The 26,893-nt window shown below is 37.9% G+C and overlaps 1 protein-coding gene across 5 annotated transcripts in view; it reads left to right on the plus strand.

Annotated features, from left to right (window-relative positions):
- Positions 1-26,893, plus strand: part of PHACTR2 (phosphatase and actin regulator 2) — a gene marked incomplete at both ends in the record, with an annotated part of 272,699 nt that overhangs the window by 237,076 nt on the left and 8,730 nt on the right. For 4 of the 5 annotated variants that reach the window (XM_081251386.1, XM_081251388.1, XM_081251387.1 and 1 more), the window contains 3 exons: positions 5,530-5,591; positions 8,270-8,407; positions 17,061-17,141. In XM_081251386.1, the coding sequence (XP_081107512.1) occupies positions 5,530-5,591; positions 8,270-8,407; positions 17,061-17,141 (281 nt within the window). Of the gene's footprint in view, positions 1-5,529; positions 5,592-8,269; positions 8,408-17,060; positions 17,142-26,893 lie in introns of those variants that run through there. The other variant, XM_081251385.1, reaches the window with a different exon arrangement.

The following is a 26,893-nucleotide window of genomic DNA, read 5'->3' on the forward strand; positions in this document are numbered from 1 at the left end:
CATTTTAAAAACAATTTCTTGAAGTTTGTGTTTCATTTTATGGCTTTAAGCCTGATATACCCCAGAGCAGTGTCGTGGTTGTGACAGTTGTTTTTAAGAAAGATGAAATTTATTCCATGTATTCTTTCACCCAAATATTAAATAGAAGAAAATGCTCTAGTCTGCTTGCAACTAAATGTCAAAAAAAAAGACCAAAAAATCCACAAGGAAATAAATCAAACATTCCTATATTATTATTAATAATCGTTTGTTGCCAGGTTTAACAAATGACTCCCTTTAAAACAGAATTATGGGAAAAGGAATTTTTCAATCCATTTCATTTTCCTTTGTTATGATAACTCTGTTTCCCTCTTGAGTTATTTATAAGTTTTCAGCACTTAAGGAGTTCTCCATTCATTTTCCTACTTCATTTTCCCATTCTCTTTCCCCCTCTATTTTCTTGGACTTTACATTTTACTCATTGGTCCGGTCGTATTGACGTTATTATTGGAGTTCATATGTTGAAGCTATACAACGAATAGAGGTGGTTTGTTGTGCTGTAGTGGATCGATGTGGTTACTAACCACAGTGAGTTAAATAATGGATATTTTTAAATTGAGCCTAGCTGTAGTTTTCTGTATCATTAACCCAGTTTCAAAAGAGCTTTTTATTGTATGAAAAATCAAAGAGGCAGGGATAGGCAGAACTCCAGAGAATACTATAATAGTAATGAGCCGCTGGCGTGCGGGAAATCTTTTTCAACCAGGCTTTTAGAGTGAAGTTGGCCTGTCTGGGTGATCCCCATTCTCCAAATGAGTTGTTTTCTTTCCTGAAGGAAAGAAAGATTTTAACAGCGTATTTATACTACAGTTGCTATTACTAAGACAACCAGACAGTGAAGACTGAACAGTGGGATGAACTGCCAGTCTATGGGGTTCTTTCCTTGCAAGGTTTTTTTCTGGCCTTTTTTGAGCATAACTGGCATGGAACCCAAAGAAGAAGGACACAAGTGACCATCAGTGTGTAGAAGAGCCAGTTTGGAGATGGAAAAAGTCATGGCTAGATAAGAAGAAAAAACCAAAACCAACAACTGTGTTTAGCTTTCTGAGGAAGAATAAAAGCAACATCTCATTTTGACGACAAAACCAAACCAAAAAGGCTCATGGTTTCTAACAATAGGTTCCTGGAAAATATTTATGAATTAAATTGTAGATAAGCTCAAATGCAGTCCATAAGCTCCTAAAACACAGAGAGTGTATCTTATTGGCTGCCTGATGCAATACCTAGAAAAAAAGAAAGAGTGAATTCTGGGTAATTCTTTCCTGCTCCTGGGAGACAGACAGAGCCAAACCACATTGCTGGTTGGTTATTTGAGGAACTGTTTCATAGATGAGAAATTTATCACACATTGATCTTAAGTGCGGTGTTGGCTTTATACTCCATTTTCCTGGAGGTTGGGGAAAGAGTGAAAGGCCAAAGTCAACTTCAGATTTGACTCCAGCCTTTTTTTTTACTTCCTTCTTAGTTTGTCTAAATGTGCTTATGCTGGAAACAAAAGACACGTTTCCAGTCTGGAGAAGCTGATAACTGGCTTATGATCTCCTGACATAACGTATGGCCAAGGGAAGCAGAAAGGAGAACTGGTGGAGGTCACCCAAGACGTTCTGCTGAGCAGTCCCAGGGAACTGGATGGCCAGAGCTGACAACACTTTATTCACTTCCTCTTTGCTTCTGTCTTCTTCTTCCACAGAGATTACTCTTGCTTGTTTGTTTGATCTCTGTCTTTGGTTCAAAAGCAATATGATTGTCTGTTTGAAGAAAAGGCTGTGTGTGATGTGGTGTGATTTGTAAGGACACTTATTTAACGAGGTCATCTTTTCTTGACAGATTAGGAAACTAATTCATAGCATAAAACATTCAGCAGTGCTCACATCCAAGCCTGTCACTAGTTTAATAAACATGAATCAAATGGCAGTCAACGCTGATAGCATTAATTGGAGACCACAGGACAAATTTCGTTTCTTAGTATCTTTCCCAGAATCACACCTAATTTGATCTCTTTCCTTATTTTAAGGCATCTAGGGTTTTTTAAAAAAACATACAGATTAAGTGAGATTTTAGAACTAGTTTCTTAATATTGTTAAAATAGAAAGCAAGTTTTGGTGTTTGCAGGATCAACTTTTGCTTATCAGGAAAAGAGATGTTCGTAGAACATCTTCTACAGGGTAGGGATAAAATATTCAGGTCCTCTGATACTATTTAGCTAGGACCGTAATTCCAGCTAAATCGTCATAGAGAAAACCGGTATTAAGCCATTGAGTTCTGCATGTATTTTTCCCCAGTGTTTTGTTATGTAATTTTTTAAGCATACAGAGAAGCTGAAATAATTTTACAGTAATACCCATATATCTACTATCTTTATTCTACCATTAAGATCTTACTTTATCACATATCTGTCCATCCATGGAGCCATCACTTTTTGGATGTATTTCAAAGTAGGTTTATAAATGTATTTTCATTTCTTACCAACACCCATATGGAAACATGTAAAACAGCAAAAAGTGAAACAATCCCACAAAAAAATGTTTGGCTATTTTTAATCCATCTTATCTGAGTTGGTGACTGAAGAATATAATAATACTCCAGTTGTTGGTACTTTGGTGCTTTTCTTTCTTCTCCTTTTCGCACCATCCGTGAAAGACTCTGGGCAGCACTTGGCAGGCAGGTTTCTTGTAGTGCCCACTGCTGTAAACTACGTGTATCGTTTGTATGCTTATGGCAAACGCTTTCCGTGGCTGTCCTGATACCTGCCCCTCTCTGCTCTGATGAGTTACTGAGGGTGGGATTTGTCAGTGAGCCAGTCACTTCCTTCATGAGTATCCCTCCGGTCTGTTTAAAGTGACCAGACGTGCTTCCATCCTACTTTATAATTAGCCCTCTAATAATTTTTTTTTAAAGTTCCAAAAACTCGGTGAATATTTGTTTTGTTTTGTTCGGACTGCACGGCTTGTGGGATCTTAGTTCCCCGACCAGGAATCAAACCCAGGCCCTCAGCAGTGAAAGCACGGAGTCCTAACCCCTGGACCGCCAGGAAATTCCCTTGGTGAATTTTTTACAACCAAGTTTAAGGTTTAACCTTGACTCTTAGTAGAAGATTTAACAATGACTATTTAGTAAGATTCCTAGGAACAGTCACGTTGGCCTTCCTCCACCTCTCACCCTCTTCCTCTAACTTCTTTAGAGGCATAATTTCAAATATGGGAAATCTAAGGAAGTCAGTTCCTGATGTTAGAGAAGAATTCCCAATTGGTAAAATCCTGTTTATTTACAATTGGCCCTTCTTTTTTTAAATATCACTAGCTGACACCTAGATGTGCAGTATGCTTCATAAAGCAAAATTATCTAACATTCTCTTCCAGGACATTATGTTTTGTGTATTTCTTGAATATTGGAGCATTCGTTAGCTTTGAGTCATATTAGATATCCAGTATTTTGTCTTTGGAAAGTACCTTTGAAAATGTAGCATAATCATATTATAGGAAGAATAACTGAAATGTTTTAAGAATTATATTTTTCTTTTTATTAATATCATCAAAGGCCTGACCCTGTAAAGCCCTAGTTTGAATCACATGAACCACAAGTTCAGTGTTTGTCTATTATATATAATTTACAATCCACATGCTTTATCCAACTCATACAAAGTAATTATTTGGGACTTCCCTGGTGGCGCAGTGGTTAAGAATCTGCCTGCCAATGCAGGGGACACGGGCTCAAGCCCTGGTCCGGGTAGATTCCTCATGCCTTGGAGCAACTAAGCCTGTGCACCACAACTACTGAGCCTGCACTCTAGAGCCCGCGAGCCACAACTACTGAGCCCGCGAGCCACAACTCCTGAGCCTGCATGCCACAACTACTGAAGCCCACATGCCTAGAGCCTGTGCTCTGCAACAAGAGAAGCCAACACAATGAGAAGCCTGCGCACTGCAACCAAGAGTAGTCCCCGCTCACCACAACTAGAGAAAGCCTGCACACAGCAATGAAGACCCAGTGCAGCCAAATAAATAAAATTAATTAATTAATTAATTAATTAATTATTTTAAAAAAAGAAGAGAGCAGCAGATGTCTGCCTGCATTCTGAGTCTCCCACTTCCTTTAAAAAAATAATAATTATTTGACCCTAAAGATGTGTTTTAAGGATATCAAAGGATATATTGCAATTTATTTTGTGAAGCAATTAGAAAAACCTACAGTATTTTCATAGGAAGAAATCCGAATTATAATCAAATTTTGTTTGACACTCACAGGCACTTAATGAAAGCTTACTAACTAGTTGTTTCTTGTCTTGCAGGGTAATTTCAGTTTATGTTCATTCTTTGTCTAAATAACCAGACTGATCATCCTCTTTCTTATAAATTAAAATTAGTATTTCAGAAGAATGTCAAAACTTTTCCCTGTCCAGATAAGGAAAATTAATAGAGAATTTAGCATGTTCAGCTAGCAAATACAGATGTTGCAAATATTGAATACTGATACTGTATTCACAGTAAAAACAATCTTAGTGCTAAAAAGTCTGTTTGAATTTTAAAAGTAAATCTATCTGTTACAGAGGAGACTTTTCTTTTTCAGCCTTTTGGATGAGCCTTTATTCAGTGTGATTTTCCTTCAGTAGAATTCATAACAGCACTTTCTAAAAGACATTCTTTCGTAGGCATTGGTATCCAAGAATCTATGCTCACTTATCAAACAAAGTATGAGCTACAGGAATCAACAGAGAGAAGTTCATCAAATAGCAACCATTAAAATCCTGAGCAGTGTTTATTTCTTTTAAAATTCTGGACAATTTTTTCTTAATTCCATCTGTTGGACAGCGTTCATTTGAGTTGGCCTTTAAATTGTACTACTTGGTGAAGCACTAGAGAAAGAGAAGACTTTGGAAAGTTAACATCACAAGAAAATAAATCATCTCCATCAACCGTACACCATAACCCCATTCAGAACATTCTGGTTTGAAAGCAAAGTCCAAAAAAATGATTACCTTCTGCTTCTATGGAAACCAAAGCAGACAAATCAAGTATTTTGCTTGGATTTGAATGGAAATCAGCAACTCAGACATGAATCAGGTGGTTCTAATTTGTTCTTTTGATGTGATTCAGATTTTCACACAAAGGCCAGATCCAGTAGTAAGTTTTTATCTGAATTCTGATAAATTGTGCTTATAAAAGCCTATGAGATGATCAGCAGTGAGAGGCTTTCACTGGAGTATGGGCACTCTTGTGGCTTTTTCAGAATAGAACAAGAAGTCAGGAAGCAAAAAGTTTTACAATTAGTAAATAAACCAATCCTATAAGGAAAAAAATAATATATCTGTAAATTAATGATTGATCCTTCTGCAGAATCTTTCGATAACTTTTTAAAGATGTTGGTGGAGTGTTTGATCAATATCCGTGAAGTCAAATAACTGTGGCCTGAGCTACTTTTCTGATTGTATAATCTTTTATAGTAACTAAGTCTTCATGCCTTTCCTCCCCTTCCCCCCCAATTAATAAACAGAAAAGAATGAAGAAGAAGAGCAAGAAGCAAAAATGGAACTTAAACGCAGACTCAGCAGAAAGGTGATGAAACTATGATGGTTAATGAGCATGTGTATTTTGAGATATACTTCATTTTTAAATTGCAAAACAGCGCTTTACATGTAAATCTGATATTTAGGGATAATTATTCCTATTAGTCTACTGACTAATCACAGACATTAAAATCAATGTAATGTTTGCAATATGAATTATGTTTATATTAATGCATAATATGCTAATTTTGAAAAGTCGACAGTCAAAAGTTTTAAATTACATTTGCCAATTATGAAAATAACATATAATCTGTGTGAAATTTTTTTAAATGTCAAAAGGAACAAAAAAGACTAGAAAATCATGCAGACGTCTCCCATTCAGAGATAACCATTATTAACATTTCAATGTATAGTTTGTAAAAATGCTCACTGTTTCCATGCAGTTTTGGAAACACTGAATAAATACTTTGTTATTGCTAAAGATTCTGAGCTGGATGAGTAATTTATTAAGTGAACTTGATCATCCAGCTTGCCTGCTGCAGTGCTACCCAAATTGACAAATGGCTTACCTCCAAAACTCAGACCATTGTTTCTACCCATTTACGAAAATATAAATCTGATACCAGGGCCCTCGCTTTTTTCGGCAAGTGTTAAAATAATAATAATCTTTGGAAAAATTAAGCAATATCAGAGTTTATATTTCATTATAAACACCTTGCTCAGTAATTCTTCAGATATACCTTTCAAAGCTGAATAAGGCAGGATGAGTAAAATATGACATCTGCAGCAAAGAGTATGACCTGACCCACATTTATTTGGGCTGGCTGGGGAGTTCACAGCCAAAACATTCCAAGCCAGAAAGAAGAAGCACTCCATTCCCATGGAAAAATTGGAGACTGTATTTTGAGACGTTTTGGTTTTGATTTTTAGGGAAAAATAGCCTTAATTCATCTCTTTTTTCCCCCTCAGAGATCCCAAACATCAAACAATAATCAAGTTAAAAAAGACACTATAAACTGAATTTCTTGAGATGGCTCTTCTAGCAATTCAATGGCCATTAAGTTACCAGCTACAGATAAGCAGTAACCCCTCCTCCTTGCTCCAGCTCACCTCTGTCATACATATAGTCTCTTCTTAATCCATTTGGGTCCTTCTCGGAGACAGCAGAGCTGCCCTACCCCCACTAGCCTGTACCACACAGAGCTCCCTGCCATAGGTGCAAAATATTCCATAGCACTAATAGCTAACCTGTAACGGGCACAGCCCTGAAGGGCAAGACTACATGGAGAACTTCTGACCTCTGTGACCATTGGTCACTTGCATTGTGGGAAGTCCCCAGAAGCAAGGGTTTCTCTACCTTCTTAATCCTACCTGCCCTAGAGAGGCAGTAAGAAGCTAGCAGTATAGATAGGACAGTAACTGAGAGTATAACAAAACCACTTAGATTTTTCCTCCCTTTGTCCATCACCTACCAGGGCTTTATGAAGATAGAAGGAGCTGCTGTTGCCTTATCCCAGGTCACGTAGGCTCAAGGTGTAGACCCAGACCTAAGAATCCTTGAATGCCTTGAATGTTAGAGCATTGACAGTTCAGCCTCTGGTTTTACTCAAGAGGAAACCAAGGAAAGGGGAGATTTTTGACCACAAAAACATCAGTTTTTTTTGTTTGTTTGTTTTGTGAGAGTGCTTAGTTTTTCCAAAAATTGAACCCATGCAAATAAGGAATGCCTCCAAAGAGGACCACTTAAACCATGGATAGTCTGGCTGTATATAGAGTATATGTATGGAGAGAAAAATACTGAAAATGGACCCGATGGGCAAAACATAGGCCTGGGTCTACCTGTCTGACAATACTGTGACACCTCCCAACTGAGAGAGGCCACAAAAGCATGAAACTTAATAGCGGACAGTAGATGATTCCTGTTCAACCAGGGGCCAAGTTTCTTTAGTCTCTCAGGACAATCCCTGTCTGTTCTTGGGCTTGAGAAAGGACCATGAGAGGAAAACAAACACACACAGGGCAGGGTAGATTAAATATAACCATAAATTTGAATTTGACAAAAACCACAGGGGGACTCCGAGTTATTGGAAGTGTCTTAAGGTTGCAGCTGGGTTTAAGCAGTCGTGGCCTCACTGAAGTGCAGTTTTCCAGTGCGTCCACCCTCCTCATTGCTGCATATCAGCTTTTCTGGCCAAGGGTAAAGTCAGATCTGGACCTGTGTCCTTAGACTCTCATGGAAGACTGCCATAGGCACAGCCTTCACTGGACCATTCCTTTGTTGTAACTTTGTGCATTTCCAAATATGCAGTTTTAATATAGTAGGAACAGAGATTTTTATTCTCATTTCTATAAGTTGTAGGGCTTTTGTCTTGATCATTCAATCTTCAAACCAGTCATACTATATCTGGATTACTATTGTGTCTGTCCCCGTGTCAGAGATGACAGGCACCTTTATCACAGTGCCAGGCAAGGTGGGGAAAATAGCATAATGCAGATGGTTGCTAAAGACTGTGACCTATCTAACAATAGTGATTTTTATAGTTGCAAAATTAGGGCACACTGCTTTCTAGTTCTCATTAGAAACTCCCAAGATGCTGCTGCCTTTTTTTTTTTTTTTTTGATATCTGAAAGTGACCTTATGTAACCATAACTTTAAAGTACTCTGTAGAAAACGTGCCACCATGAGGCTGTACATGGTTTACTGAACTCATCCCTATCCTCCTGCAGCTCAGCCTGAGACCCACAGTGGCAGAGCTGCAAGCTCGAAGGATCCTGCGGTTTAATGAGTATGTAGAAGTCACCGATTCACCTGACTATGATCGCCGGGCAGACAAGCCCTGGGCCAGGTTAACACCTGCAGACAAGGCAAGACCTCAGTGGCTTGAGCCATGATTTTATTTATGTATGATTTTATTGTTTTTCTAAAAGCTCCAGTATCTACTTACTGCTTACTTAGTCATCTTAGGAGACTAGGTATTATCAAATATCCCAATAATTTTCTGCCTTTGATTATTTAAGACACTTAGGTGATACATTTAATAATATCAACATATTTCTTTCAACTAAGTCTCAGAAAAAACTTGTTCTTTGTTACCATATAACCTGCCTGCGTTCAAACCCGGATTGGGGTGGGACATGTTTCCCACAGCCATGATTTATCCTTACTCGTAGAAAATATAACTTATACAAGTTACTCTTTTAAAGGGATACGTTAACAGTGGAAAAGGTATTGATCTCTAATCAAGACTGGCACACTTTTTCTATAAATGGCCAGAAAGTAAATATTTTAGGCTTTGTGGGCCGTCCAGTCTTTGTTGAAGTAGCTCAGCTTTGCCTTTGTAGCATGAAAGCAGCCATAGACAATGTGTAAGTGAATGGATGTATATGTGGTCCAATAAAACTATATTTATAAAAACAGAAGGGGGGATGGTGGGATGAATTGGGAGATTGGGATTGATAGTACATATACTAATATGTATCAAATAGATAACTAATGAGAACCTGCTGTATAGCACAGAGAACTCTACTTCACAGTAGAAACTAACACAACATTGTAAAACGACTATACCCCAATAAACATAAATCAATAAATAAATTAATTAAATAAAATAAACCATATGATGGGCCACATCTGGCCTATGGGTCATGGTTTACCAACACTTAATCTATATCATGGCTGACAGTTCAGGATAACTGAGATATATAGAGGGTTCCATCATGAAGAAAGACTAATTATTTTATGAGTACCATGGTTACATAAAGAATTTTGCCAACCATTTGTTTGTTTTTAAATCCTTCACTTTACAATTTTCCTGATCTCCCAAATAATGGTTTCTAATTTCTGTCTCTAAGCAAAATTCCATATTGAGTAATCTCATGCTGCACCCAGTCTTAAAGCTAGAACTAGGTATTTAGTTACACTCTGTGCTGATGCCCTCTAATAGGAGATTTCATTCTGTAAAGCACCTACTATGTGTCAAGCTCATATTGGAGATATAGATTCAGTAATTATTAGCTCATAAGAAGAAATGAAAACTAGAAAGGAGTAAGATTACAAAGGAAGAATGTGCAGAATGAAAACAGAAGGGAAGGAGGCTGGGAATAGAGCCCAAGAAACCCAACACGAAGAGACATTAGAAAAATACTGAAAAGAAATGTCTGTGAGGTGGGGAAAGAGAAGATGTAGCCCGGCAGCCTAGAAAGGGGAGTGTCAGCTCACAAGTGGTTAGTAACATAGTGAAAGGAGGCATTTTAGCTGACTGACTGTGGTGGGGACCATGAGAATAAAACACAACCTCAAGAGTCTTGCTGTGAAGAAGAGGTATGATAAGGTAGTCACTTGAGGGAAAATGATTGTGGAGGCTGAACGCTTGAGTGAGTAGAATTGAAAAATAAGAATATCAAGGGAGTGATTTTTTAATTTATGGGAAATACCTGAGCAATCTTTTATGCCATGAGGAAGGAGCCAAAAGAAAGGGAAAGTTTGCCTATATAGGAGAAAAAGTTAGTAAGTGCTAGAGTAGGGCATAATCAGTGGTGCAGCAGGTCAAGGATTATGCAGAAAAGGCAAGGAGGAAACCCTTGAGGTTGGGATGGAGAACACAGGCTGAGGAATGTGCCCTAAAGAAGGAGGCTTCCCCCACGCAAGTGATATCCCTCAGATCGAGGGCAGCCATGAGGGCATGAAGAAGACTGTGATACTCAGGTCGTGGGGCAAGCTTAACATCAGTCAGTACCACATTTCCTGTAGGAAACAGCAAGTTTATGTGTTACCAAGAATTGCCTGTTAACTACTTCATGTGATTTCTTGCCCTTAGGCAAGAGTGACTCAGGTCACTCAGTGTTATTCAGCTGACAAATGGGCTGCTCTGGAGGGTCCGAGGTGGCTTGTTTACATATCTGGTGTCTTGGTGAGGATGGCTCAGAGGCTAGGCTTTTTAGCAGCTGGGCTCAGCCAGGGCTGTCCACCAAAGCACTGACATATGGCCTCTTCAGCATGGTGGCCTCAGAGTTGTCAAGCTTCTTACATGGCGGCTGGCTTGTCCCAGAGCAAGTGCCCCGAGAGAACCAGGTAAAAGTTGCATGGCCTTATCTGACCCAGCTTTAGAAGGCACGCAGCCTCGCTTCCACCACATTCTGTTAGTTCCCGGCAAGTCATAAGGTCAGCTCAGATTCAAGGGAAGGGAAATTAGCTCTGCCTTTCAGAGGGGGAGTGGTGGCAAGGTCATATTGCAGAAGAAATGTGAGCTGGAGTTATGATTGCTGCCATCTTTGGAAAATGCAGTCTGCCATATCCACCATTCCCAGTTATCACGTTACTCAAATGTTGAATTTCAGAAAGGCACGTAGGGCGTGGCCGGTAAATGATTAAAATCAGAGCAATGCAAAGTATACAAGCAGTGAGAGTCTAAATGATTAACCACCCTCATATGGAAACTACATTTTCCATACTCTAGAAATAGTCCTTCCTAACTCTTGTCTGTTCGTGGAAGGTAAAGTTTGTCCACCTCTAGCTATAACAGAGAGGATTTTTCTTTTTAATTTTGTGTTGAAACAAAAATAGATTTTTGTGCTGGACTTCTAGGCTGCAGGGGAGATGTACTTGGTTGAGTTTTCTTCTACAGGATTAATGTCTCTTCACGAGTAATTTGAAAGCACATGACTTTCACATCTCCCCTGCAGATGGAACCCTGAGCCCCAGAGCACAGCCAGAGGCCCTCCCTGCTCACATCTGAGTCTCACTGTCTCCCTTTGGCATTGTCTCTCCCATTAACCCTGAGACCTTTGAAGGTCTAAAGGACTGCATTTTTAGAACCGGATTTGTATTGTAGGTTTTTTCTCCTTGAAGAAAAATAAGAATAATTTCTTTTAGAAAGAAAAAAATGTTGTATACTTTTAAAAGATAGAAAATAGAGAAAAGGCAACAATGTAAAATGCTTTTAATGTATAGTACTTCGTATATACACAAGTGACTTGTGTTTATTGGCAAAAATCAGAATATTCAAAACTACAAGAAGAGGAAATAATAACTACAGTGCACATCAATGCATGGTATTTTTAAGAATTTGTAAAAATACTGTTTTCAACCTAACACTGAAAAAAATCATCTGTTTTCTCTAGATGTTAAAAAATTTGTATAATGTAATGTTATAGCCCAGAGATACTAAAACTATCAATAGTCTGAGTATATATTTTATATTAGAATGAAAACCCATGCTAATCATTATTATCGTAACAAGCATTTCTGGATTTCTGTTGCTTTTTACTTTAAAATATTCATAATATATGATGATAAGATTTATAATAATATATTTTTTCCAGTAAGTTAATCAGTATGAAAGCCTATAATTTTCCTTTATATTAAAAAAGAATTTTACTTTTTAACTTTTAAACTATATATCCCATTTAAAGAAAAAAAACTATTGAAAGTAAATATTTCTACCTCTGCTCTCAAAATAAACACTGAACTTCCTGCCAGCCTAAAGGAGCCATCCTTCTCTCTCTTTTCTTAGTACTATTTTCTTAGCCCCACTAAGATACCACTTTGCATTTAAAATTTTTTTGAACTTCAAATGTAAAGAAAAGGGGTCAGTAGCCAATTAGTCAATAACCAATCAATGCCCATTCTATGAAAACACTGTGCTGGTGTTGGACATACATACGCTACCAAACGTAAGGTAGATAGCTAGTGGGAAGCAGCCGCATAGCACAGGGAGATCAGCTCCGTGCTTTGTGACCACCTAGAGGGGTGGGATAGGGAGGGTGGGAGGGAGACGCAAAAGGGAGGGGATATGGGAACATATGTGTATGTATAACTGATTAAATTTGTTATAAAGCAAAAAAAAAAAAAAACCAAAAAACACCGAACTCACTGCGTATATGAGAGTTTAGTGATCCCTACGGTATTAATTAATAATATGGAAGCTGTTCTCCACTGTTGGCTATTTTTCACGATACTAAACGAAACCTTTGTGTAAAAAAAAATAATAATAACAACATGTTTATAAATGACTGTCTCCAGGCATGTGAGCAAGAAAATGGGAGATGAAGACATAGAAATTGCCAAGTATGATACCCTTGAAATATATACACATATATTTTCCTCATATGTGTATCTATGAGAAAGAGAATCTCTGACTAGATTGTTTGCAATAAAGAGAATAATGCTTTTAGAAAGCTATGTGGGATTAATAAAATTATGTCATGCAATAAAGATTTTAAATCTAATATTATAAGTGATAAAAGTGCATCTATGTATGTCTCAATGATAGAAAATGGCAAGAGGTAGAAAATATTTGGATAAAGTAATAGACTGAAAATTCCACTTAGTATACATATAATCTGCAACTAGAAAAATAGATGTATAGAGTTTGTAAAAAAAAAAAAGAAAAAGAAAACACTGTGCTGGGTATTCTGGGGAATCTCATAGACCTGGTAGTCTTGTTAAACTGCCCAAAATGGGAAAGAGAAGTAGTGGGGAAAATGCATTCTTTTTTTTTTAATAAATTTATTTATTTTATTTATTTATTTATTCTTTTGGCTGTGTTGGGTCTTCATTTCTGTGCGAGGGCTTTCTCTAGTTGCGTCGAGCGGGGCCACTCTTCGTCACGGTGCGCGGGCCTCTCACTGCCGCAGCCTCTCTTGCTGCGGAGCACAGGCTCCAGACACGCAGGCTCAGTAGCCGTGGCTCACGGGCCCAGTTGCTACGCGGCATGTGGGACTTTCCCAGACCAGGGCTCGAACCCGTGTCCCCTGCATTGGCAGGCAGATTCTCAACCACTGCGCCACCAGGGAAGCCCGGAAAATGCATTCTTAATTGTGAACTTGATTGAGCTTAAATCACCTTTAACATAAAATTTTTAATTTTAGAGTATCTGTGCTTGGATAGAGCACTAGAAACAGATACACATAGAGTAAGATATCTGTGGCCTCTATAAGATATACATGGCCTATATAGATATAGATATCTGTGCTGGAGGATGAGCCCTAAGGTGACAAGTAGAGCCAGAGAAGGCCATCAACTTGCTTTGAAGACCAAAGCGCCCACAGCAGTTGCCATCTTCCTGGGGTAAGCCATGGAAGCTCCATGTAGAGAGGAGAGGGCAGGCTGTGGAGCAGGGCACTTCTGGGTTTGATTCCTCCTTGGCCACTTGGTAGATGTTTGACCTTGGCCAAGTCATTTAACTTGGGTTTCCTCACTAGTAAAATAGAGCTAATTATATCTATCCTGAGAATTTAGTAGACTATCTATAGAGTTCCAGCTCCTCAATAAATGATAGCTCTTACCAGTATTACTTTCATGGTCAGGCTTGATAATCTAAGCTTTGTTCCCCATTGGTGACATTTTCATTACTCATTGAAGCCTCAGTTTACAGTCTAGTCTAAATTTATCCAATGAAAGAGAATCTGGAATTTTTCAGATGATACATGGGTTTGTCCAAGTTACTCAGTAGTCATTTATTAAAACCCTTTTAATATATTAAATATTGTCTTAGATACTGGGGATATAAAGATGAATAGAACATACCACCCTCCCAGGAATGCACTGTCTAAATAGGTCCTAGGGAAGACTGAGATTTTAATTCCATACAGAGATGTTCTTTGGCTTATTCATGGTTGCCCAGGCAGCAGAGAGTACACTTATCTAACCATGGCGTTGAGCTTGATGGTTGATGGTCAAGAAGGTGGTCAAGCTTGATGGTCAAGAAATCCCCTCCATGTTAAACATCAGATTTTTATCAAAGAAATAAGCAAAGACATCAAAACGATGGGAGTTCTAGTTAATCCTCATAGCTTAGGTGATTTGAGAAGGCAGCAAGTCCATATATTCAACAAATCACCTCTTGCTTCTGGCCAGGCTGACCCCTGAGCTGACTGGGAGTGATAAGCAGACCTTCCATCACCAGTCATCACGAGTCAATCTTAAACTTAGTTCCCGTCATTTTTGTTTCCTTTTTCCTTTCTATAATTCTCATGCTACCAAACAACACTACATATTTGGTGCCAGTACTGTCTCTTGTGGACTTGTTTTGTTTCAGTCTTAGAAACACCTAGTCTTGGCCGAATGACTCCCCATTGTTGACCCAACTCAGCACCATTCAGACTTCAATCCCACTACATCAGCCTACCTCTTTCTATCCCATTATCATTCAAAAAAATATCAGTCCCCTTTACACTTATGTGAAGAGTTATTAGACTTAAACTCTGGTCTCGTTTGTATAGAAGAGAGTTAAGATTATTGTACATGTATTTCCCTAACATAAAGGGTATTTAATTACTTTTTTCCTCTCAAAACTCTCTCAGGAAACCTTCTCTTTAAAAATAGTAAGAAGGGGACTTCCCTGGCGGTCCAGTGGTTAAGACTCCACACTTCCAGCTGCAGGGGGCGCAGTTTCGATGCCTGGTCAGGGAACTAAGTTCCCGCATGCTGCGCGGTGAGGCCAAATAAATAAATAAATATAAAAATAAATAAATAAATAGTAAGAGGAAATACCTCTTGGAATAAAACTGCGGTCTTCAGTGAATTTTTAAAATGAGTATTGCATTTCTTTAACTGCCTGTAGTCACATCTACCTGATACATATATTCAAACAACCAGCCCCTGTAATTTCACATCACATTCATTGCCTATAACTGACTCATCATTTCTAATTACAAGCTAGCACACACAACATGGAGATCTGAGACAATTATCTGGATGACTTAGGCCCTGAAGCTCATTTTATTGGAAAGAGCATGGGACTTGAAGTAAGAAGGCCTATCTAGCACCATGCGAAGTCACTACAGTATTACTGACTGTATCCCCTGTGCTATACATCACATTCGTATGACTTATTTATTTTGTAACTGGAAGTTCGTACCTCTTAATCTCTCTCACCTATTTTACTCATCCCTCTGCTACACCCCTCCCACCCCGGCGACCACCAGTTTGTTCTCTGTATCTGTAAGTCTGTTTCTGTTTTGTTATGTTTGTTCATTTGTTTTGTTTTTTAGATTCTACATATAAATGAAATCATATGGTATTTGTCTTTCTCTGTCTGACTTAGTTTATTTAACATAATACCCTCTAGGTCCATCCATGTTGTTGCAAATGGCAAGACTTCATTCTTTTTTATGGCTGAGTAATATTCCATTATATATATGCACCACATCTTTTTTTATCCATTCATCTGTCAATGGACACTTGGGTTGATTAAGGAAGACTTTTTGATAGATATTAATTGGTGATGAATATAGAGAGTTTTTGCTATTTTAGCTGGGTATCAGCCAGATACTGGTTCGGGGTATCAATTTTTACATTGAGTGAAATAAAGTATCTCACTGTTGATCTCACTTGTGAAACAAGATATATAGTCTTATCACAGGGAACTTGGGCCCAGAAATATTTCTCTACTTGATTCATCCTCTTCCAAAAAATCATTAGCAAGAACCACTGCCACAGTCCCCAGCCTCAGGCTCCTCGTAGAAACTACCGGGGCTGAGGAATATATTTGGAGAGACAAACAATCTACGACTATAGGATTTAAACATAACATTGAAAGCAGCATTGGGGAAAAGCTTGTATGTTGCAGAGTGATAGCTAGTGATGGGAGAAAGGCAGAGAGAGGCCTCAAGGCTTTCTTCTGTCTTTTCCCTTTTCTAACATACATCATTTTCCAACCACAAAGTAGATTTTCTTATCTCTCTGTAAAGCCATTCTCTGTGGTTTGTAATGTCCTTCTGTTTCAGCTGAAGAGTCCATTTCTCAGAGTTTATGGGGATGCTTTTATTAGTATTTTTTCATTTACATGAGGAAAAACTTCTTCCTAGAAAAATTAGGAAATAAAGATAAGCACATAGTTGAAACCGAAAAACCATCCATGATCCAGCCAGTATTGCTAATACATAACTAATGTTAACGTTTTGATGAGTATCTCAGCTTTTCAACCTGAAAGGACATAGCATCTCTTCCAACCCCAGCATGTACATGACATGGATTATGTGTTCAATAAATAGTAAGAGTAATAGGATTCTACTTGATATTTTCTTTGAGTGGCTTGAAGTGTTGTGCTGAAATTTTTAATTCTAATTGTCTAAACTTTCAATATAAAAGAATAAATAGCAATTGCCTTCTCTGTAGCTCTGTGGTAGCTCGTCAAAGCCATGTTGCTGTGGGTGGTATGACGTGCAGAACTTTCATAGGAAAATGATATTGTTTCTCAAAAAATCTCATGACCTGTGCTATCCTTGTGGTCATCGAGGATGGGGGATGTGGGTGACTCATAGATCAGGCCCCAGGGTGAGTTTGGCAAAGGCCTCCTTCATCTCTGCCTTGTCAGTGTCACCTGAAGGAAATCTGTCCTGGTTTTTGTTTGGCTGTAGTATTGACATTTCATTAGTCATACCTTTACCTAGTAGAAATTAGAAATGCCTTTCTCCAAGACATTTCATCAAAGAATATCTGCTTCATTGATGCTATGTATACTGAGGAAATATGTGATCTAAATAACAATTCAGTTTATCTATTTTTCCTATTTAGGCGGCAATAAGGAAAGAACTAAATGAATTTAAAAGTACAGAAATGGAAGTTCATGAAGACAGTCGACAGTTTACCAGGTAGGTAAACAAAATGCAGTTGAGCAAATTAAAAATGAGTAAGATGGTCAATTTATGTTACATGTATTTCATCACAATTAAACGTTTCTTAAAAATATAGTTTAACACAACACCCACTATCTAGTGAACATTTCTAAAATTAAGTCTTTTTTTTTCTTTCAAAGAAGTGTGAATCATTCTAAAGGGCTATGTTTTCATTTCTTTCTTAGTTTTATTTTCTGGCCCCCAAAACAAGTATCAGCATCATTTATTCTGCTCTTGAAGAGACTCAGTTGAAGTTTTATACCCAGAACAGATGCTGGTGAGAGCCAGTGTGGGCACATATGTGTCTGCTTTGAACTCACATAACTTAGAGAGGGTAGAAACTCAATTTTTAGAAGACGTAGCTTAGAAAGGAATCCGATTTTTACTGCTGCTACAGAAGATCACTATACTCCTACCATTTTCCCTCCCAACACACTTCAGTTTCACAAGCTGCTAAAACCAGAAGCGACCTGAGTGATCATGTAGTCTGACCCCCCTACTTCACAGGTGTTCTGTTTATTTCTCTCATGGGTTTACGTGCTTTGCTATACGTAACTGGTGTTATATAAGATTTTTCAAAGAATTTGCATGCGAATCAAATCTTTGAAACTTGAATTGTTAAAAAACATACCAAGACAGATGATTACGTGAAGAATACCATGGTAGGTCTTTCTGGAAAGCAAATACTGATCCCAAGACTAGAAACAGCCTCAGTAGGGCAGCCAGACATCATGGTGTGACAGCATGTGCAGTGGTTCCTGTTGGTGGTGGTGTCCCCTGCTGGGGAGCGTGTCCCACGATAAAGGAAGTGATGATGTATCTTCGTAATTTAATAGCAAATCCCTTCCCTGAGGTTTATGGGGGCCTGCTTGCTCCATAGCTATTGGTCCTATAATAATGTCTGGCATGTAGAAGAAACTCCCCTTTCTCCTAGGGATAGTTCTTCCCTATTTGTTTTGTTTTCTCCTGTATCATATTTATTTGTAAATGCATGTAGGGCTTTTAGACATCCTGAATATATAGACTTTTTCTCTATTTGAGTGCTTTATCCTATGATAATCTACTCTTGGACCCATCACCTTCCCATATCAAGCAGACCTATTTGTCCTCTCCTTTTCTCCCTTCCACTTCTGGGGTCAGGAAGAGTTCATGCTACTATCTGACACTGTGGTCACACTTCTCCAGTTAAGTTGATCATCATAAGGCAGCTGGATATTTATGGTGACATTGAGCTGGCTGGGACCTCCAGGAAACTGGGAAGATGCCACGTGTTTGTGTCGTTGAGTCCTGACCCTGAGAGTCCTGAGATGTAGTGACTGCACCCAACCCAGTTTTTGACATTTAGGATAGTTTTACATCTGTATAGTTTTCCTAGGAATTGTAATAATTGATTAACTCACTTTCATTTGATAGCATTGTATGAAGAATAAATTACAATAGAAAATAATCAAATTTTCAAAATGCACTTATACGAAAGTTCTCATTTTATGAAAATTAAACATTTATACTCAAATAGGTCCTTCTTCTTCTGTTGTACACTGTGACCAAGTAAAAAAAATAGGATGTAGGGAGAAATGAAGTTCATTTCTTTTTTATCTATGTATTCTTATGTACACAAATAATATATTCTAATTAAGCATTCAAACATCACAAAAATCTATCAAGGAAAAGTGAAAACTTCCTTCACTCCTTCCCCAAATTCATCCCCATTCTCACAGGAACCACTGGTAAAAGTTTGCTGTAGATCTTTGTAGACAGTTTTCTGTACATTCACAAACATGTATATATATGTGATATATGTGTACGTACTTATATGCATTTATGTACCCCTCTCAGTTATACACAAAGACAGCATCTAGAAAATCTGTCCATGTTAGCATATATTTCATTCATTTGAATGACTCTATGGCATTTCATAGATAATACAGTATGCTGTAAGTTGTTGAACAATTATTCTATTGATGGATGTTTATGGAAATTTCAGTTTTCCATTATTTAAACAATGCTACCTTGACTTTCTTTGTAAATACACTCTTTTGCATACATGCCAATATTTCTGTAGTATACGAGTATTTGCTATATCCACTAAATATATATTTTTTACCATTTTGAGAGATTACTATTCTCTTGTCTTTCCAAAGGACACAGTTTTCATTGCGACCTCCAGTTTATGAACATGACTGGTCTACTCACCTTCATCAGCATTTTGGGGTGGTGGGCGTTCTAAAGAATGAACAATAATATCCTATTTCATTGATTTCTATAAGGTTAGGCATTTTACATATTTTTATTGATTTTTTTTCTAATTTGATGTGCTTTGACCAGTTCTCTTTGGAGTTGTTTGTCTTTTTCATATGGATTAGTAAAACTTCCTTAAATATTGTGGATATTGGCCCTTTGTTACATGTGTCACAATACTTTCCCCCAATCTGTAGTTAATGTTTTAACTCTTTTTATGGTCTTTTGTTTAAATTTTTGCATATTCAAATTTGTCTATATTGTTATGTTTTAGTTCATTATTTTGTGTCTTATGGAGGATGGCCAAGCTTATAAAACTTATCTTTGATTTTTATATGTGCTTTTTTTTAGTACTTAAATCTTTCATTCATCGGGCATTTATTTGTATGTATGATTCAAGGGAGTAAACTAACTTTACTGTGTTCTATTTTTGTTGTTGTTGTTGAGTTTCTTTGTTCTAAATCAATTATCAATTGTCCCTATGCCATTTGTTTCCCCCTTTATGTGAAATTCTTCTTATTAAAAGAAGACCATTAAGGATCAATTTCCAGATTCTGTATTGGGCTCTAATGAGCCGTTGTCTGTCCTGGCACTGTGTCACACAGTTTAATTAGAATAGATGTGTAGTATATTTTTAAGTCTGATGGAGTCTTTTTCACCTTTAAAATTCTATTGGCTATTTTTCTGTATTTATTCATCTGTAGAAATTTGGAGTGTTTGTGTGTGCCGTAAAATAGTCGATTGTTATCTTCATTGTTTAAGCAAATATTAATAGATGCAAACAGGGATGACTGCATTTCAAGAGAAAATCATAGGCCTTTTTTTTTTTAACAGCTGATACAAAGGTAAGCTTTAAAAGTTTTCCCAAAAATGTACTGGTTAACACTCTTTAAAATGTCTTTTAAAGACACTGGTGGGGGAAGGGGTGAATTAGGTGAAGGGGATTAAGAGGTACAAATTTCCAGTTATAAAATAAATAAGTCGGGCTTCCCTGGTGGCGCAGTGGTTGAGAGTCCGCCTGCCGATGCAGGGGAAACGGGTTCGTGCCCCGGTCTGGGAAGATCCCACATGCCGCGGAGCGGCTGGGCCCGTGAGCCATGGCCGCTGAGTCTGCGCGTCCGGAGCCTGTGCTCCGCAACGGGAGAGGCCACAACAGTGAGAGGCCCACATACCGCAAAAAAAAATAAAATAAAATAAATAAATAAATAAATAAATAAATAAATAAGTCATGAGAGTGTAATGTACAGCATGGGGAATATAGTCAATAATATTGTAATAACTTTGTATGGTGACAGATGGTAACAGCCTTATCATGGTGATCACTTCATAATGTATAAACATACTGAATCACTATGTTGTATATCTGAAACAAATATAATATTAAAAGTCAATTATAGTTCAATTTTTTAGAAAATTAAATTTCTGGATAAGGAAAAATTAAATATTCATATCACTAAGACAAATATTCCTTGCTTAAGTATTCTTTAAAACTTGGCAGTAAAGCAAATGTCTCCTGTGATTTTTCCATCAGTGTATATTACATCATTAGAATTGTATTCCAGTAGAGAAATATTTAGGCTCTGAGATATAAAAATAATACTTATGATTTTTTAAGTTGTTTTTGGTATTTCTTTTAAAAGGTGAAAGGTTTGGTAAATACTGCTGAGTCTTATCAAAATAATACAAACATATGACAATGTTTTACATTTAGAAAATTGCTCATGTAGGAGATGGTGGTGCCCTTATTCTCAGCCACGCTTGGAAGGAATAAACATGCCATGGATCATGACCTGGCCATTTAAATGCAACCCAGATAGAGAGCAGCTCACTTATTAGCCTTTCTCATTAGTGCCAGATGTTATCTCCTTATATCAAGTAAGCCTTCCCTTCAAAATCTAAACCTATTAACTGCCTGTGATTTAGAGTGGTTCATAAAAGGGTTGAGACAGCCCTGCTTCTTCTGGCCAGGCACCCCTTCATCCAGTGATGATCTCCCACACAGTGATGTATCAGTCAACACTGGGAGGGTGCGTTCCTCTACACAGCGTCCTTTGCTTCTGTATCTCTGTAGAGAGTCACAAAAAGCTGGTAACCTTGGTTGCCTCTGGGAGGGAAATCAGATGACTGGGGCAGGCATGGTGGGGGAGACTTCACTATTCACCCTTATGAACCTTTTGAATTTTTGAAACATAAGAATTTATTACCTAGTCAAGAAAAAAAAATTAAGAGAAAAAAATGAAGGATCCATTTCCGAAGTCCTCTTTCTGTAATTGAGGAGTCCATCATGGTGGCTTTTCATGAGGAGTGTGCTGGCAGTAATACTGTGGTACTCCTGCTCTTCCTGTACCGAGAAGACACCTCTGAAAACTCTATCCTGGAGTACGTTCTCTGCATGTTTGACCTGAAGAGGGATTGTAGTGATCCACTCTTTCATCTAATTCCCCCAGTTTCTCCAGATGGCTCTTGGAATTGGAATGCATTCTGGGGTCATGTGAGAAACATGAGGATAAGTGGTCCCCATAAGAATTCATCCTTTGGCCTGCAACGTACCAGGCTTTAACCTCTGTTCTTTAGAACACTTGCTGCCTGTCCAGACACATACTGTTTTTTTCTCCCCCTCAGCAGCTGCCCACCCAGCCTACTGTTCAAAACCCAGAAGACCATTTGAAGGGCACTGTACTATTAAATGGGGCCATTGCATTCTGGAAACAGATCACCATGGCAAAGAAAACCCACTTCCCTTTCCATAGTAAATGGGATTTCTACAGTTTAAAATAATTCTCTAAATTATAAAGACATGTAAATTGTTTGAAAAAAATTTACGTAAAAACTAAACTTTAAGATGGTTACAGCTGAGTGGTAAGATCTGTGGTTAGTTATAACCTTTGGATATTTTCTGATTTCCAAATTTTTTTAAATGTCAACATGTATCAGATTTATAATCAAGAGAGAATATTGCTTTTAAGAACAAACTTTGAATTTTGTAAATAAGAACATTTTTAGAGTGCACAAAGTAGCATTTTCATATATATATAATTTTATTAGCTTTTAAATTATTTGCTTATTATATTAAGCAAAGGATCATTAAATTGACAACTCTTAGAGTCAAAATGGACCTCGAGAGATTATTGGCATAATGTTAAGTGGAAAAATCCAGATACTGACTAAAGGTGTGTGTGTGTGTGTGTGTGTGTGTGTGTATGGCAGTGGTTTGTTTTATTTTAAAATTCAGATACATAGAAGAAAAATTAAGAAACAACATTAAAACACTCAGCCATAAAAAAGAATGAAATATTGCCACTTGTAGCAACATGGATGGGCCTACAGAATATCATACTAAGTGAAGTAAATCAGAGAAAGACACATATTCTATGATATCACTTAGGTATGGAATCTAAAAAATAATACACATGAACCTATATACAAAACAGAAACAGACTCACAGACATAGGAAATAAAGTTATGGTTACCAAAGGGAAAAGGGAGGGTGGGAGGGATAAATTAGGAGTATGGGATTAACAGATACAAACTGCTATACATAAAATACATAAGCGGGCTTCCCTGGTGGCGCAGTGGTTGAGAGTCCGCCTGCCGATGCAGGGGACGCGGGTTCGTGCCCCGGTCTGGGAGGATCCCGCATGCCGCGGAGCGGCTGGGCCTGTGAACCATGGCCACTGAGCCTGTGCGTCCAGAGCCTGTGCTCCGCAACGGGAGAGGCCACAACAGTGAGAGGCCCGTGTACTGCAAAAAAAATAAAAATTAAAAAAATAAGCAACAAGGATTTACTGTATAACATACAGAACTATATTTAATATCTTGTAATAACCTATAATGGCAAATAATCTGAAAAAATATATATATATAACTGAATCACTTTGCTATATACCTGAAACTCCAACAATATTATAAATCAACGGTACTTCAATGTAAATAAAGAAATAAATAAATGCAAGTAATGCCAAACCTTATTAAAAAAACTCTTAATGATTTGTTATAGAGAGAGCCTATAGGTGTTTTTTTTTCCTTTTCTCTACCTTTCAAATTTACTAATGTAGCTATATTGAGCGGTGTGTGTGTGTGTGTGTGTGTGTGTGTGTGTGTATTTAAAGAAATTTTCTCATTCTGTGCCACCTTAAGTTATTACTATCCAATGTGGATTTACAGATAAATTAAACCACTCTTTGAGCTTCTAGATAGGTTTATCAAAATGTGACATGGCAGGAACTACACCTGTGACCTCAATAAACAGTAATTCAGGGGCCCTCCACAGAGAAATGAGAAGGCTGCTTCTGCATACTCTTCTCTCTTGGGTGATACTCTCTTGGGTGCTCCATTTATTTGCTACCTGGACGGAAACTAAAAGAATTGCAAAATGCTGCTTCGACCACCAGAGTTGCAAGCATGGCTCCCTATTCAGACTAACAAAATCCCATCCAGCATGTCATCTGACTTCGGTTGAACAAGGAACAGTGGTTTAGGAGAGTGATCTCATTTGTTTAACATAAGTGTATGTGCCATGACCATTAAACCCTTTTAAATAAAGGGGAAATTAATTAGGATTTCTGTATATATCAATTAGGAAATTATAGGAAAGTAGTAATATTTTACACTTTGTGAGTAATTTCATATTTTATATTATCTGAATGAATTTACAGGAAGATGAGGACATTTTTATATATTAATTTGTAGAGGAACTGTTATGGAAAACAACTATCTTTACCTGAATTCCATGACTTAAAATTAGCTTTTTCCTCCTATTCACTCCCTCTCAACAGTATGAAAATAAGAAAGATTTATTGCAGTTTTAACAAGAAGAAGAAAATATAGATAACTTCAAATTTGAGTTTCAGGAAAGTTCTAAAAAAAGGGTGGACGAAAAGCTTAAGTATCCTGAGAACACAGTAAACCTATTTATTGCTTCATCAACTTGAAGCCTAAAGCCAAAACTGTCATTCTGTCAGATAGGCAAACTTCCCCTGAGGTAAAGCTGAACTTCATGTACCTTAAAATGAACGTAAACCACTGAGTAGTACCAAACTTAAGAATAATTTGCATTTTCAGGACCTCTAACCATAAAATTTTAGAGTTGATTTTGAAGATAAGATGCCTAATTTAAATAGGATATAAATGTCCTTTTCTGATTGGATAGTGCAAGAAAATATATGGGTTTTTGGACCAGATCTGGGCAGTGCATATGAAGAAAGGTTACATTTCTTTTTTTTTTTTTTTTTTTAATTTTGGCTGCACTGTCTTAGTTGTGGCACACGGGATCTTCACTGCGGCATGTGGGATCTTTTAGTTGCAGCGTGCCAACTTCTTAGTTGCAGCATGCGGGCTTCTCAGTTGTGGCAAGTGGGATCTACTTCCCTGACCAGGGATCGAACCTGAGCCCCCTGCATTGGGAGCGCAGAGTCTTACCCACTGGACCACCAGGGAAGTCCTGAGGTAGCACTTCTGACCCCTGCGGCTTTGTCAGCATATTATTGCAGTCACAGTATTGGTTAGTCATCTTCTTTTCTTCGCCAGCATAGAAGCTGTGCTGATGGCCTGACCTTCCAACAAAATCCAGTCTGTGAACTCTTTCTCTAATGGATCCATGGGCAAATAGTAGCAAATTGTGGTGTCCTGCTAATTTTTGGAAATTAAAAGCAGGACACTTTCCAGGAAAATGCTGGGCTTTAAAAGGTTCTAAATCTATCCTGGTCCACTGGCTACTCATTTTGTTGCCCAATCTGATTCTTAATTTACCTTCCTTATCCCAGAGACATTACTGATGGGAAGAGAAAGGCTCTCTTGTCAGCCTTCCCCACACTTGTCCTTTGAACCCAAGACCAAGCAAAGATTAGGACATTATGGAATGTTTAATGTATTAAATCTAGCAAATTTGGAGAGGCCTAAAAAATTTGCTAAATTAGATGAGTTTGTATTTAATTCCTAGAAAAAAAAATCTAACAAAGAGGGACCTTTGATAGTTCATGGTGTGAAGATCCTGCAGGTGCAGTATGTTTGTCTGTATTGTCAGGGCCCCCAGGGCTCCTGTTCCCTCTGTGTGGTATGGACGTTGCTCCTGTGTCCTGCACAGAGGGAAGCTGCTTCTCATTTCATCCCTGAGGACACCACTGGGCTTGCTTTCCTAGTAATTGCAAAGTTTGTCCTGAGCCCGTTCTCATCTAGATTCCTTTATGGCAAAAGACAAATGTGTTTGAGACAACTGTAGCAATCAAAGTATAGCCTGGAAATGTGGACCAGGACTTTTCTCTTGTCAAGATGGATCAAAGCTGGCAGATGTAGAAATCCAACTGATTACCTTTTCCATCCCATTCTACCCAGAGGACACCAAAAATACCCATTGAATGAAAGCATGGATGAAGGCATGTTTTGATCTCATAGTCTCACGTAGGTTAAGAATACAGAGTCTCGAGCCTAGTGTGCCCGCTTACCAGCTCTCTACCTTGGGTACGTAACTTAGCATCCCTGTGCCTCAATTTCCACACCTGCACAAAGGGGATACAGGAGTACCTACCTCATTGGATTATTTTTGAGGATTAAATGAAGTAATATATGTATAGCACTTGGAATTGTGCTAAGCACATAGTAAAATTTAATACAGTTAGCTATTATTATTATATGCCTCTTTCTTTCACGTTTTATATAAAAAGTTTGATTTAAGAGGTTTTCAGTTACTCTTGAAATATTTGTATAGAATTTCCATATTTTTCTTCAGGTTATGGTTGACTCTTCCTAGAAAGCACGATGGAATGTGCTATCTGATGGGTATCATAGATTAGTATATATTGAGTTGTAATTAATGTCAGGGAGTCTCAAGATTGAAGCCTTCAGTTATATACAATTATTTATAGAAAAAGTTGTCACATAACTAAGGGCACCTGTGTATATGTACTCAGTTGTTCACGTGTTCAACAAATATGTATCGAGCACAGAGAGTGAGCCAGACTCTGTTCTGGACCCTGGGAATTTAGAACATGTCAAAGTCCTCACTCTCACATGCTTATGTTCTAGTGAGGAGACAGACCATTAGGAAGTAAATGAATAAATAAACATGATCATTTCAGAGAGTGCTAAGTGCTATGAAGGAAAAATAAGATGCTGTGCAAAGGACAAGGGTGGATATGGATAGGATGGCTAAGAAAGGGGTCTCTTGAGGAAATAAAACTTATCCTGTGATTTACATGACAAGAGGGAGCTTTCAGCACTGTTGGGGGAGAGGAAAACACTCCCCCTAAGGGGGTCAGCTAATGTAGAGGGAAGAGCTGGTGCAAAAGGTCTGAGGCGTGAAAGAATTTTGCATGATCAGCGGGCAGGAAGAAAGCCCAGGTGACTGAAACAGTAATGTTGTCTCTGTTTAACACATGTAGAACATGGAGGTTCACACACCTGCCCAAGGCTGTGGTCAGGATAGAGTCAAGAACTGAACTCATGGTGGAATTTTAGTCACAACATGTTTGCTAGTTTTGGAAAACTTGGTATATCCTA

Source organism: Mesoplodon bidens (genome assembly GCF_964165515.1).
Source record: "Mesoplodon bidens genome assembly, chromosome: 12".
Taxonomy (NCBI): domain Eukaryota; kingdom Metazoa; phylum Chordata; class Mammalia; order Artiodactyla; family Ziphiidae; genus Mesoplodon; species Mesoplodon bidens.